This window comes from Pollicipes pollicipes, unplaced genomic scaffold, assembly GCF_011947565.3.
Source record: "Pollicipes pollicipes isolate AB1234 unplaced genomic scaffold, Ppol_2.1 Scaffold_5724;HRSCAF=6776_pilon_pilon_pilon, whole genome shotgun sequence".
NCBI lineage: Eukaryota > Metazoa > Arthropoda > Thecostraca > Pollicipedomorpha > Pollicipedidae > Pollicipes > Pollicipes pollicipes.
The window spans coordinates 22,606,363-22,619,815 of NW_023596746.1; the positions used below are offsets into that span (position 1 = coordinate 22,606,363).

The window sequence follows — 13,453 nt, forward strand, 5'->3', positions numbered from 1 at the left end:
CGAAAGCACGTTCTTCTTTTGAAGCAGTACCTACTTCGTGCAGTTTCTGGACACAACCAAAGCTATCTAAGACAACCGATAAATGTCCATGTTGCGTGTCTGAGTGGGCATTCTAATGGAAGCTTCGATGAAACAGTAACGTTGACGGAGTTAGAACAAACGTCCAATATGTGTATTTGTCACCAAAGGAACATCTAACGCCTAAGGAAAGTATGTGACGCCTTATCAGTTTGTATTATATGAAGCGTAGTAAAAAGGCAAACATCTCGTACGACCGTTCACATTTTTTAGAAATGTCACTCTACGTCTTAAAACTATACAGTGGCACCAGGACCTATGTACATCACCAGAACAATCTAAGCACGCAATCAGGCACTCAGCATTCGTTGTTGCTGGCTAACGAAAGTGTTACAACTTATCAACTGTAAGGGCTTTGGATGTCGCAAAAAGTCTGAAATACATCGCTTTAAATAGATGAATAAAATAGCGCAGAGACACACATACAGATAACACACAAAACCTCCGCTTTCTCCAGGAACTGAGCAACCATGCTTAAATGAACGGCCCTGAAAGACAAATGCTCCCTGTAACGAATGCATTGGCAGTTGTTCACAGTACCACCGCGGCCCTTGAGCTGAGACGGGCCTTTCGATGCAATGATGACGCTGTCTTCCTGGATATAGCCACGGTCCCGTCTTGTTCTAAGGCATGTCAGCTTGTCACACGCTTTCCCTGAGATCTTAAAAACACGTTTCTCCCAAGGATGAGTTTTCGCGTTGCTCTCGAGACAACGCGCCCTGCCGGCAAAACCAAACTCAGGTTATTTTCTGGGTGCAGCTCACGCTTTGATAAGCTAAAACGTCCAGGGCCGAGCCCATCTTGCGCACGGCCATAACCATTACCGATGGCTTCCGCATACCCTGCGGACTTAAGATCAACGACCCGGTGTTTGGAAGCTCGGTTTGGTTCCAGACGATTACGTCGCAGAAAAATGTAACATTCGATTACCCAATTTGAGAACCAAATCAGATTTCGTAACTTTTTGAATAGTTGGAACAGATCACACGTGGTCGCAATAGGCAGCCGCCTACAACGTTCGTCGCCTGTCACCAGATCCACCGCATGCAAAGTTAGTATCACAAAACACCAATACACTAAATGTGCGAGAGGAAACAGCTACATTCCCGGATGTCTGCGACACCTTCCTACGATGAGAAGCGTATTCGTCCAACATCAAATGGTGATCGGATGCGATTTTGCGCCCGCTTTAAAACAGCTACATTCCCCGATGTCTGCGACACCTTCCGACGATGAGAAGCGTATTCGTCCAACATCAAATGGTGATCGGATGCGATTTGCGCTCGTTTTAAAAGCGCCCTGCCCAAAGAAATCCCTTCTGTGCGATATAATCACATTGATTATTGCACAGGCTGCAATTGGGATGCCAAATTGCCACGCGAAGTGCAATCAGAAGAAAACCTGGCAGTCACAATTGGTTAAGGCACTGTAATGTAATCTGTACCTCCGAAAAAACTAAATTTTTACCCCGACCCAAGTCCAAATCTCAGGACCGGTTTGGAAGTATGACCTAATTTCGCACGAAGTTTCGGTTAATATACGAGAGATAATGGTGTTAAATTGCCGCTATGCCCTCGTTGGAGATGTTAAATTGTCGCTCTACCCTGGTCGCAGATGTGAAGTTTCCGCTTTGCCCTCGTTGTAGATCTTAAATTGCCGCTTTACCTTCGTTGGATATGTCAAATTGCCGCTTTGCCCGTCGTACTACCCAGGAAGTCACCAAACGATGGTATCGTTGAATTTTTCCCGCACTAGACACATAAGTTTGATTACGTTTTCATTTGGTCCGGGAGAAACAATCTGCCTGCTGTGACTAAGGCCATCAAATGCGCCAGCCAATATCAGAGGTCTGTTGCGAGCTCTCTGCCAATCGAGGTCGTTGGTAAAAAGTCATTGTAAAGGAGCAATGTGATTATAATGACATTTGAAGAAGATAACACTAGAGCCTTTTTACTCGTAGAACAATTAGAAGAATGGAGAGGCAGATTTTAGCGAGATGGATTACACACAAAATGTAGAGAGATAGATTCTCCTGGTTATTCTTCGATGAATAATAATTTTCGTAATGCCCTATTTACATGCGTAATGCCCCTCGCAAGTGCACTTCACGGCTTACTGTGGCAACTGTTAAATGTTGTCCTCCGAAGGGATGCATTCACGCTGCGGGTTTTGATTTCAGTTGTTAGAAAGGAGCTCAGAAGCGACTGCGCGCCTTTTGGCGATCCCGTCTAACAACTGCACGTCGAACAGTCTTACGCGGCAGCACCGACGCGTGCCAAAATGGACCCTTCCCAAGGTCCAGTCCGCTCCATAACACAACTCCGGAATGCATGATAAGCGATAACCTCCGCTTGGAACGCCAACAAACGATTACAGACGACAGATGTCCGGACCCAAACCGACCCAGTCTGCCGGTCCCGCGACGGCCATCAAAGGCGCGGCGGGTACAGCGGGAACTTCCTGACGGCGTCCGTCCTGTTGGACGGACACTCCTCCTCCCGGCAGCCGAGGAAGGCGTGCAGGTCGTGGCTGCTGTAGAACACCTCGTGGGCTAGGATCCTGCCGGCGTCAGCCACACAGGCCTGGTCATGACACCGCTGGTCGTTTGGGTCCGTTCCGCGGCAGATTAAACCAGCGCGATTTGCAGGACCTGACGAGGGCCTTGCGGACGAGGCATGATAAACTGTTGATAACTCAGCCTCATAACTGCATTTTTAACGGTGAGATGGGCTGCAGGCGACTCCCTCCGTCGTAGCAGAGGGGGGGGGGGGGGGGGAGGGCGCCCGGGGTGTGACCGTCGGCCTGGGAAGAGACGAGATACCCGGTCGATGCCGGCATATGCCGCCCACTCACCACTTGAGCAGCCTCTTGTGGAGGCCGCACTGGAGCAGGAGCTCATCGTCAGAGACGCTGGTCAGCCGCCGCGGTCCCAGCGACTTCAGGCCGCGCATCAGCTCCGTGCTGCGCCGGAGCAAGAGTGACATTACGCGCCGCTCCACCGAGGGCGTCGGCGGCGGACAGACCGTGACGGTTATGGAGACCGTGCCGGGGTGGAGATGGGCTGTGCGAGCTTGTCTCCGAAGAAGAGAGCGACGGTGTGGTGGTCTTCGATGTGTGTGTGTGTGAGAGCCACTTATAACACGGTGATTCGATCCATTCTGAGCACGTTCGTCATGCAGCGCGGATGATCCCAGTTGGCGTTGACTGGGCCTGAGCGCACTGTGAATCGGAAGCGGCTGTCGGCGCACAGCGCGTCCTAGACTAGCGGCGGCCGATGTCTTACTTGAAGGCGAACTGGCTCCTGAGGCTGGCGGCCAGCTTCATGAAGTCCTCGTCCCACCGCCGGATCACCATGTAATTGGCGCAGAGCATCGGCGAGTCGGACTGTCGACACGGTCAGAGCTCCAGACCCGCACCCGCACCCCCAGCCGCACCCACGGGTCCCGCACGCCCCCGCGAACACGGGCGCAGATGGGACCGGTGGACGGCGCTGCGGTGCTGGGCGGGGACCCACGAACCGCTCACATCCCTGCACGGCCCGCGAGTCGCTACACACCCAGACCCGTCGCACACCAGCACATCCGGGAGTCTCGTACCGCTCGTGGCTGGTGCAGGCTATGCACCATTTGGACTACTGCTCCGAACGAGGGAGCTATGTGGGTCAGCGAAAATTCGAAAAGGAGCAGCTTGCTGTCCTATGTCGACCATCTTGGAAAGGGGCAGTCGCTTAGGTAGGTAAACCCGTCCGACGTTTCCCACACGAGTCGACATGGATCGTGCTTTGATTGCTTCAAATAAGGTTTGACTCAGGGACTGATTTGACATAGAAAATGAGCACCTCAGCTTGGTAAGCGGCCAGTACACATCGCAGTACCAGCGCTAGGGCGCGGGGGATTTGGGTCTTGACGGCTACCGCACCATGGTGGTGATCTGGAAGCTGACGGGGTACGGCTTCCAGCTGGTGCCGCGGCAGAGGTTGCAGCAGCCGATGCTGTCCAACTGCGGCTCACGCACCTGCAGATCCAGCCACTGTCGGCAGGCCGAGACAGCAACGTCAGAGCAGCAACATCAGCATCGGGATAACGGCTTCAGCACCATCAAAGCAAATCAGCACCAGGACATGGACTTCAGCACCAGGACAGCGGCATCGGTACCACGAAAACAAATCAGCACCAGGACAGGAATACCAGCACCGGGACAGTGGTCTTAGCACCAAGACGCCGACGCCAGCACTAGACACCAGTGACAAGTGATATCAGCACCAGGGCCAGGTCCCCTTGTAAAGATTCTTTCCACTTTTCACGATGCGATCAGTTTCCAACCTATATGGAGAGTTAGTGAGCTGTATCCCACCAGTCCCTCGTCCTCGATTTTACGCCTCTGGCATCTATAAATCCTAGTCACAGTGGGGCAAAGTCCCCTCACGTTCCAAGGCACATGTAAATAGTGCGGAGCACGGGATGCATAGGTGCCAGTCAAGCGAAGCTTGCGTCAATGTCAACTGCCTACGCCATCAACGCGACCATCCGGGCAGCCCATCAATGTCTCTGCACCTCAAACAACGTCTGACCTTCCTTTTGAACAGCATGCTGAGATCTCGGGCCGTCACCGTCGCTCTCGACCTCCGTCTGCGGGACGTCCCTTCCGGCAGGTCCACCCGCCGTCAACCGCCGTGGAGCAGTGAGGACGGCCGTCCGCCGCGCGCGCGAGCGGCCTCGTCTGCCTCCCCCAGCCCACCCCCTCCCCCGCGCGGCCACCGTCCACTGCCTGTACCCGCTCACTGCCTCGGACGGAGCCGACGCTGAACGGGGTCGAGCTGTAGCCGGCTAAACTCAGCGTGGTAGAATGATTTTGGCTAAGTTTCACACCTTTTTACACGTCACCTGGACGTTCAGACTTATTGGTGTGTCCGGTCGCAGACTCACGACTTATGATGACAATGATGACATTAAGATGACTTAGGCGGCATGATGGCATACCCTGGCTTGTATCAGCCGCGCTCTGCGGACATCTGAGGAGCTAAGTAGGACGGCAAAATTGTGCTTCGATCTTGTGCCAGCCTACCTTATAGATCACCCGCAGGAGAAGCAGCAAAGCAATCTCAGCAAAAACATGTACATAAGTCGTTTGTCGTTTCGCCGAATTTGGCTCATATTTTTTGGATGGTCCTGATGAGAGAAAATGGGCGGTGTTACGTCCCAAACCAGATACCCACCAAGATACGTCATTTGTATCCGTATTGTCGTTTCATTTATGTGGCAAACGGTCCTTGAGTGTCGAAAATAAAATTGTTCAGCTCCTTACTTTCATGTTGGCTCTAGCACGTCATACCAATCGACCTGTAAATCAGTTTTCACCATGGTAGACCATGGTAGACCATGCATTTTGAGATACCTAAACAAGCATAGAGGGCCCACATCCACTGCTAACTTGGCGAGGCTGCAATGGTCTCAACGAGTGGGGATTTGATCGAGACTAGAGAAACCTGAAAAGTCAAGTTGTGCAGTCGAAGCGGTATATCACTGAAATACATATTATTTGAACTGCATATTATCGTTTTTTAAAAATTGCATAAGCGCAAAAATACATTTTTGGATCAGATCACTTCTACACATAATAAGGCCCGGCAACCGTACGATAGGACTGCTAATGCGAAGTCTGCGGACTTTTTTGCTCCAGCCACGTACGGCGTGTGCGGGCGGGCGCGGCGAACATAGTCAAACTAGCGTCCCTGCGAGCCACCGCGCTGACGCGCGCTCCATTCTTCCTTACAGAACCGCGGTTTGGACAGCGCCTGCAGGTATAAATTTGCGGAGATTGGGACGCATTTAGCTGTGTTTTGAGCTTTCGTGTAGCAGGAGCTCTGTGTGGTGTTTCTAGCATGATTAAAATTGCGAAGGCCGGTGTACTTCATCCAGATAAGATTAACAAAGTTGCAAATCGACACACAGCGCAGAAGTTCTCGTTCTTTCACGGAGTGATGGCTGACAAGACAGAAGTGTACTTCTCGTCCGTTATTTTTCCGCTACGCATCTCTGTCCGGACGTCTCGGAGCTCAGGCATTGTATTCCTGTTACCAGGCAGAATATCTCCACGTCCACAATAACACTTTTCTCGTTTTTGTTCTGCGCTTTCAACACGTTTTTACACTTGTATACACAATTTGATCCTTTCCATGACACGAGAGACTATGCTTCGCATTTTTTACTTACATGCCTTCAACTCGTGATGCTTGTCTGCCATTGTGATATTTGTTTTTCATTGTTCTGTATCGTGTTTATATGCTGTCGTTTTGTATTTTGTAGATAGGGCGTGTGAATGAGGTCCACTGAGATCAGGGCTTTAGACACTCTTATTTGTACAGTCCTAAGACAACCTGTTCCTAAAAATGGGGTTGAGTAGCACGTCTTTGTAGTTCCCTAAACCAAAAGAGTGGGTCTGGTGCACGTGCTGCAAAGTCTCATTTCCGTTTGGTCAACAAGAATTACTGTTTGTTCAAGGTCACAACCTGTGAGTCCTTAAAAACGGAGTCCATCTATTCGTTATTCTTAAGCGTTACGCTAATATTTCTGTAGACTAAGCCGATATCGATAAAGATTCACACATGTGGACGTAAATAAGTGCTTTAAGTAGTATTTCTTTGATTGACAGATCGATCAATGGTATTTAAGGGCGCGTCGACCACTGAGGTCATCCAACACCCACACATAGCGGTGTAGAAAACGCGGCAGTGAGGATTGGTAGACCTCAACAATGAGGTGGTTCCCAGGTATAATACCATGGTCGGTCGATGACCAGGTAATGCACGTCAGAAATTTCAGTTTATTCTCGGTGCGCCGTACAAATTAATAGCTTGAACGTCATTCTCAATACACACTTCTTCTCTTAAACACGTCAATATGATTGTACGCTCTCTCCCTCTCCCTCTCCCTCTCCCTCTCCCTCTCTCCTCTCTTCTCTCTCTCCATTTATATTTATATTTTGGATTTGTATTTTATATTTATATCTGCGCATTTTCTTTTTTGTTCTCATGAGCCTCGGGTCCTGCAAATAAATGATCGTTCCTAATAATTCGGACTCATTAGTGGTTTATCCAAAAAGGAACCAAATGAAATGAAAGCATTATGGCTACGCCGAAGTTGCCAATTTTACCCGAGAATATTCAACACGGATCAAGGTTTCGTCCGGCCGGGAACTGAAACGAGTAACTTCAAAATATTGGCTGATTTCAAGAGCGCAGATTCTTAAATATAGCCAGCCCCTTGCAGTTTTGCAAACTGCAACCAAGTTGCACCAGAATGAGCCTCTCCAGCCACTCGGATGCGTAATCACACCAGTATCTCTGACCTGTCATCACCTGCCCAACGTCCAGTTCCTTTTCCATGCAGTAATTGGCGTGGGACTGCATCCCGGTGAGCAGTCTGACAGCAAGCTAGTGGAAACAACAGATCAAGCCGAGTCGGGGTTATAACACAGACCAAGGGCAGGCGGGCAGTTTCGCATGTGTCTCGTTGCGGCTTTACGACGCACTCATCTACTGAGGTTATCTAGCAATGTCTGCCCCAGACCCTGGCAGCAAGGGCGGGCACAGCGGAGAAAGGAACCCCGTCCCAGATTAGATAAGACAGAACTCATAGCATTATTCCTCGGAGAAAAACCAGGAGAATGGAGAAAGAGATTGGTCTCCTTTTTTGTTCTCATAAACCCCGGGTCCTGCAAATCAATGATCGCGTCCTTATGATTGTGACTCATTAGTGGCTTCTTGAAAGGGGAAAAATGAAAGGAAAGCATCATGACTACGCCGAAGATCCTGGTTTTCCTGCTTTTTTTCTCCGAGGAATAAGGCTATTACTTCAGTCTTATCTATGTGACTTATGTTTCTCGCAAATGCACTGAACAACTTCCGTCCCAGATTAAGTTAAATTGGAGGCTAAGCAGGGAATGCTAACCCGACACACCACAAACCGCGCCAAACACGGGCTTCTTCCCGCATTTGATCAGCTTTCTTCTCATGTTGGGGTTTAGAGCCATTTCCCCACCACCACCCCTCCACCCAGCCCCGACTGAATAGGGGACTACATCCCTGACACAGACCTAGTTGGATGACCTTAGCTTGCTGTTTTAGGATAGCCGTTTTGAGTAAAGTAGCCCAAAGAAAATTATATTAATTTGACATAGCTCAAAATGCCATGATTTCAAAATGCCATGACTACCTGTACGAGAAATAGGTTTGGAATTATGGTAGCTATGTCAGTAAGTCTTATGTGTCGGCGTTTTGTTGCTATTAGCTCCATGACTGTTTCTTAGACATATCCGAAAGGGGGAAAAACAAATGAGCTGACCCGACATTGCATTGATCCAGGCTGGCTACATCACCATGTCTGACAGAAAAAAACAGTGGCGTAGGCGAGTGGTGAGCGTTGTGTGCCATATATACCACCGTCTCCACAGGAAGGGGAAGGGGCCTGAGGGCGAAGGCCCCATTACTTCTTGTTAGTTTTAGGAGCTCGTGTGATATCTAACACATCAAAGTAGTTGCTACATTTAACCATTCTAACAGTTTCAGGCTTCCCGAGTCTAAAGAGGCCTTAGTCAAAATAGGATCTGGAGCCTAAAAGGTCCTCAAAACAAAATAAAAAACAGGGCCTCCATAGCGGCGAGGAGAGACCCTTCGCTAAGAGGGCTCCGTGACCCGCTTTGGCCCCTTCGGCGCGAAATCCTGACTACGCCACTGGTGACCGCCAGTGGCAGACTGTGGACGAGCGCTCACTGCCGCCCAGCTGGTGGTGCGTGGACATGTGCTTGAGCCTGAATGGGCCAAGGCCACGTGCAGGCAGCACGCCACCCAGGACATAAACAGACGGTCCGCCGGGGACGGTGACGTCATCCGCTGGGCGGCGGCAGCGGCGCCGTGTCCGCCCCAGCCGTCCTTCCCTACTAACATCAACCATGTTTCGGCGGCTCCGCAGCGGTGACGTCACCGGCTGTCCGGCGGGCTGTGAAGCCACCGGCTGTCCCGCGGGCTGTGATCCCAGCAGCACCGGCGTTTATCTCCTATCTTGGGTGCCCCTTACCTGATTTTCCGGATGACTTCCGTGCTGCCTTCCGCGTTATTTCGTTTAATTTTGCAATTGCAGGTGATAAGTGGTCATTCGCAATTTCGCGATTTGCAATGGCTCTCAAGTGCATCCATGGCCTAAAGCATTTTTCAACTTTTAAAGGGACTAGATTTATACTTGAGAGTAGAAAGCAGGCTTCTCGATTACATTTTTCCTGCAACCAGCAGCAGATTCTGAACCCATCATGTGCACCCCAACACCGACAGATTACAAGCTCTCGAAATAATGCCACGTCGTGCTTGATCTTCCACTGCATCGATATGGTCTGGAATTCCGTCATAGCGCGCTTGACGTTATTACTTTCCATTGGGCCAGTGTAAGGGAAAAACTCCGCAGAATTATTGCAGCTTGACTCTTGACTTGACAGTTCTTTGGGCGACGTCGAGTGGCATGGAAAAGTGTGTGGAAGCGTGACTCTCATATGGAGCTAAATGTTATGTTATAATACATGGCGTGAGGCTGAATGTTACAGCTGTTTTCTCACAGGCAACGACATTTTACTCTTTTCATCGCCTTCTTCCCTTCTATACAACCGCCTCTAAACACAAATATCCGATACTGCCTGCACGCACTTGATACACATACACCTGATTTTCTGGAAGCACCAATGGGGATCAAATAGCTAAACCAACGGCTGGTTATTTGGCGAAGCCTGTCATTTATGATGCATACAAGCCCGCATGCGACACATGGCAGTGAATAGAAACGTGCACTGCAGACAATGCGTCCAGTAAGAGGGTCCACATGACCTCTGCGCGGCTTGCCGGCCTCAGCACCGGCACTATGGACGTGAGACGTTTGAAACAGCATGGGGGACCTCTCAAACTGTTTTGCAACAAGCATGAGCAGCCTTCCCTTGGTCTCTTCCGGATTGGCCCCTGCCAAAATTGTACGACCGATACGAGTAAGTGAAGTTTGTACGCATGTGTTTTATTTAAATCGCCGCTGGCCCTGCAGTAGGCAAGAGGAACGTGAAGTCAAGGAACCCAAAAGGTACACCTCTGGTGCTGCTCCGATGAACTGGCCAAACTCGTCATAATGCATGCACCTTGTCTCTGCTTTGGTTGACTTCCATATTTCGTTTCCTTTTGATTTTGCTCTGTTTGGATTGGCTGCTTCTGCTGCCGTACACCATTCGGATTTTCTCTGCTGTTCAGAGTCGGAATCCGAGTCATAAAAACAAAATTGCGCAAATCAAAGCTCGATTCCGGGGGCCGCAACGACCGAGTGGTAAGAACTCTCGGCTCCCACGAGAGGGAGCCGTGTTCGAACTTCAGTTTCGCTGCGACCCCTGAGCGCCAATATGATGATAACAGTTGATGGCGCAGCGTGAAAGGGCGTGCGCCGAAGCACGTCGCACTCCATTGGAAAAAAGGCGAATCGACTCTCTCTGCCGAAACTACCTTTGATTCGAGCCATGCTTCAGCTCCAAACAGGTTGGAGCAAGAATCGATAGCTCGAGAAGAATCGAGCAATCGAGTGAGAAATCGAGCAGAATGAGAATCGTGTCTCCTCAGCAGCTCATTGAACGTCGCACACCTCTGCGCGCAAGATACTCAAATAATCACAACGGCGCGGGCGAAGGGATGTCCTAAAATTCAATCTTCCATGCGCCTTTGAAGACACCTTCACACACACATCTACACATATACACTTTTCCATACATCTTTTTCCATACACCTTTTCTTGAAGTGGCTTCTTACCAAACGTCATCACGAGGTTATTGCTCCACTCCACAGAAAGTGAGCGGGACTCCCTTCACAACCTTTTTCGCCTTTGAGCATACGCCAGACGACTGCCAGCCCACCGCAGGCAGAAAATATAAATAACTAGTTCTAACTGCAATACGGTGGCTTTGCAGGGGTGAGTAGGTGTTGTTAGGGTGCTAAGCGCCGAAGCATCAACAAGCTCGACAGTGTTTGGGCGTGTGTCTCGTTTTGTAAACAAGTAGCTAGCATCCGACGACCACGATTGTTCATCAGCACAAAACCCCACGATTAATGATCATTGCGAAGCATTTTGAGCTGATTATGCGAAAAAATGATTAAGAGCAAGCAGTCCTGTGCTGCCAACGATAAGCCACTGACAGATAGAGCCCGCTCCCGTCGATCCTCTAACCTCCTTCAAAGCTCCTACAAACTAACCAGATTGTTGCCGTGGCTTCTCTAACCTCTCAAAGTTCCTCATAGCTCGCCGCTAAGCTCCGCAACTTCCTCCGAAACGAAAGGTGGTTTTTCGTAGGAGCTTGGAGGAGCTGTGGTAGACATTAGTGGCGCAGTTGACCAACATGCTTTTTGGTTTCATCTGTTGCCACATGACAGAAACAGATGACGAGTGTGTAAAGTGGTGCAGATCGATCAAATAATAAGTAATTTCTTATAGTTTCATATTCATGTAATTATTGCAGTGGTACATATTTACGACTTTTGAGTATACCTTTCAGAAATCTCAGCGCTCAATATCATTCGCCGTCAGTACACCAAAACTGTTCGGCTAACTTGCGCAGTGACAGCTGATGCCTCCTCCAAAATCGGTCCCGCGGCGGCACAATTAACGCAGATTCAAGCGCTCGTCCAAGCTCCTCCAGTCCTATCTCGTCTTTTTTGGAGGAGCGACGGAAACAGACCCATAGACATAGGTCACGGAACCGAACAGACAACGCGTTCGCGACGAATGCATCGGAGCATAAGCACAGCGGAACAAGGGTAAGGCATCAGATCCACTCCTCGTACCAACACGCACCCACAACAGGGATGTCGCGCACGCACACGTACCAAGCTCAATGCTGCGATTCATCCACTACGGCAACCACCACACGGACAGCGTATGAGATCATACTCACAACCAGCATCCAACGTCCCGGGGCAGAAAACGGCACGCACAACACCCAGAGACACACGCCGCACCTACCCAGAACGAGTAGCTCTCGGTGGAGTCCTGCAACGCGCGCGCCGCCTGGCTCAGTCGGGCGTATGGCACGCTGGATGAAGGCACCGGTCTCGGCCCCTGGAGCCAGTTGAACAGCTCGGAGCGGAGCGGCCCCGGTTCCTCGAGCGGCACGTGCGGCGTGGCTGAGGTCGGCCTGCTTGGCGGCTCGCTGGCCTCGGCCATTGCTCGCCTGCAGCAGCACCGCCGCCGATCCCGTCCGCGGCGCAGCGGCGCCACCTCTGACCGGCCGCGGCCGGCGGGCCGGCCGGAAAAACACCCCCTCCCCTCCCCCTGACCGAGCACAGGGGACGGCCCGGCGGCACCCCCGATAATAGGCACGGCCCCAGCCGGCCACCAGACGCCTCTGATTGGCGGGCTCAGACCAGGTCAGGGCAGGGGACGCATCCGGTTCTCCGCGCCAGCGCCGCCGGCGAGGTGTCGCGACAGGGGGAGGGGCGGAGAAGGGACTTGACAGGGGAAGGGGCGGGAAGGGGCTTGAGGCGGCGTCAGGGGACCGGTGTCCGCGGTCCGAAAACGCGGGTGAAATAATCGGAATCCGTCATCTCTGCACTGCGTGAGAGGCGATTGCGGCAGGATCTCATATCCTTTTTCTCACGCCGCATGTGTGTTCATTACTTCACCTAAAAGGCTGCGGCTTGCGTGTACCGATATTCATAAGCTTCAGCAAGTGAGACAGCGATGCTCTGTTATCCAATGTAAAGCGTTCCGATTTCTTGTGCTTGGCACTGAGTATCTACGGACTTCATAACAAAATGAAGCTGCTGATTTCAGCGATGCTGTTTATTTCAGCGAACCAGGTCAGCCGTCTCTATTATCAAACCGTCAAAGTTGCAGCCCCAGACGATGTATTCCAAGGAATCATCACTGCACCGCCGTTGTGAAAACCGCGAAGCTTTGTGCAGTCTTGCACTATCGTGTTGCACCGTCTTGCGAATGGCTCCGCAGCCGCAGTCCCCAAACACACCGCAAAAGAGACGTCTGAAAGCTTACTACCGTATTTTACTATCCTTTATTTATTATTATATTACCATATTATTTTACTACCGTATTTCTGACCGCTGCTGGGGCCGCAGCCTGACCTCCGGTCGGGCCACGTCCCCTCTTGACGTTGCTGCTACCCTCCTCCTCGCCGCAGGTGTTGAAGAACTTGACCTCGCCCTCGTCCTAAACATCGGCGATAAAGCCGGAGTCGCCGCGGACCGAGTAGGAGACGGTTTGGATTCGGCTGTCCGGAAGCACCACACTGTACCGGCCCTGCAACCCCTCGCCTTTGGACTCCTCGGCCGCGCCAAAGTCGCTACCGTGCA

General features: G+C 51.1%; 1 protein-coding gene across 1 annotated transcript; it reads right to left on the reverse strand.

Annotated features, from left to right (window-relative positions):
* Positions 1-150: 150 nt before the first annotated feature.
* LOC119103864 (uncharacterized) lies at positions 151-12,283 on the reverse strand. Its single transcript, XM_037227542.1, has 6 exons — positions 12,108-12,283; positions 3,997-4,107; positions 3,362-3,462; positions 2,932-3,039; positions 2,482-2,637; positions 151-797 (listed from the first exon to the last, which is right to left on the reverse strand). Exons 2-5 carry the CDS (start codon positions 3,997-3,999, stop codon positions 2,508-2,510), a joined length of 342 nt encoding a protein of 113 aa, XP_037083437.1. The 5' UTR covers positions 4,000-4,107; positions 12,108-12,283; the 3' UTR covers positions 151-797; positions 2,482-2,507.
* Positions 12,284-13,453: the final 1,170 nt, after the last annotated feature.

Coding starts and splice junctions, on each gene's coding strand:
- LOC119103864 (XM_037227542.1), bottom strand. Junction 3,040..3,361: donor AGGAGCCAGTTCGCCTTCAA/GTAAGACATCGG, acceptor GCTCCGGCGCAG/CACGGAGCTGATGCGCGGCC. Junction 2,638..2,931: donor CACAAGAGGCTGCTCAAGTG/GTGAGTGGGCGG, acceptor TGACGCCGGCAG/GATCCTAGCCCACGAGGTGT.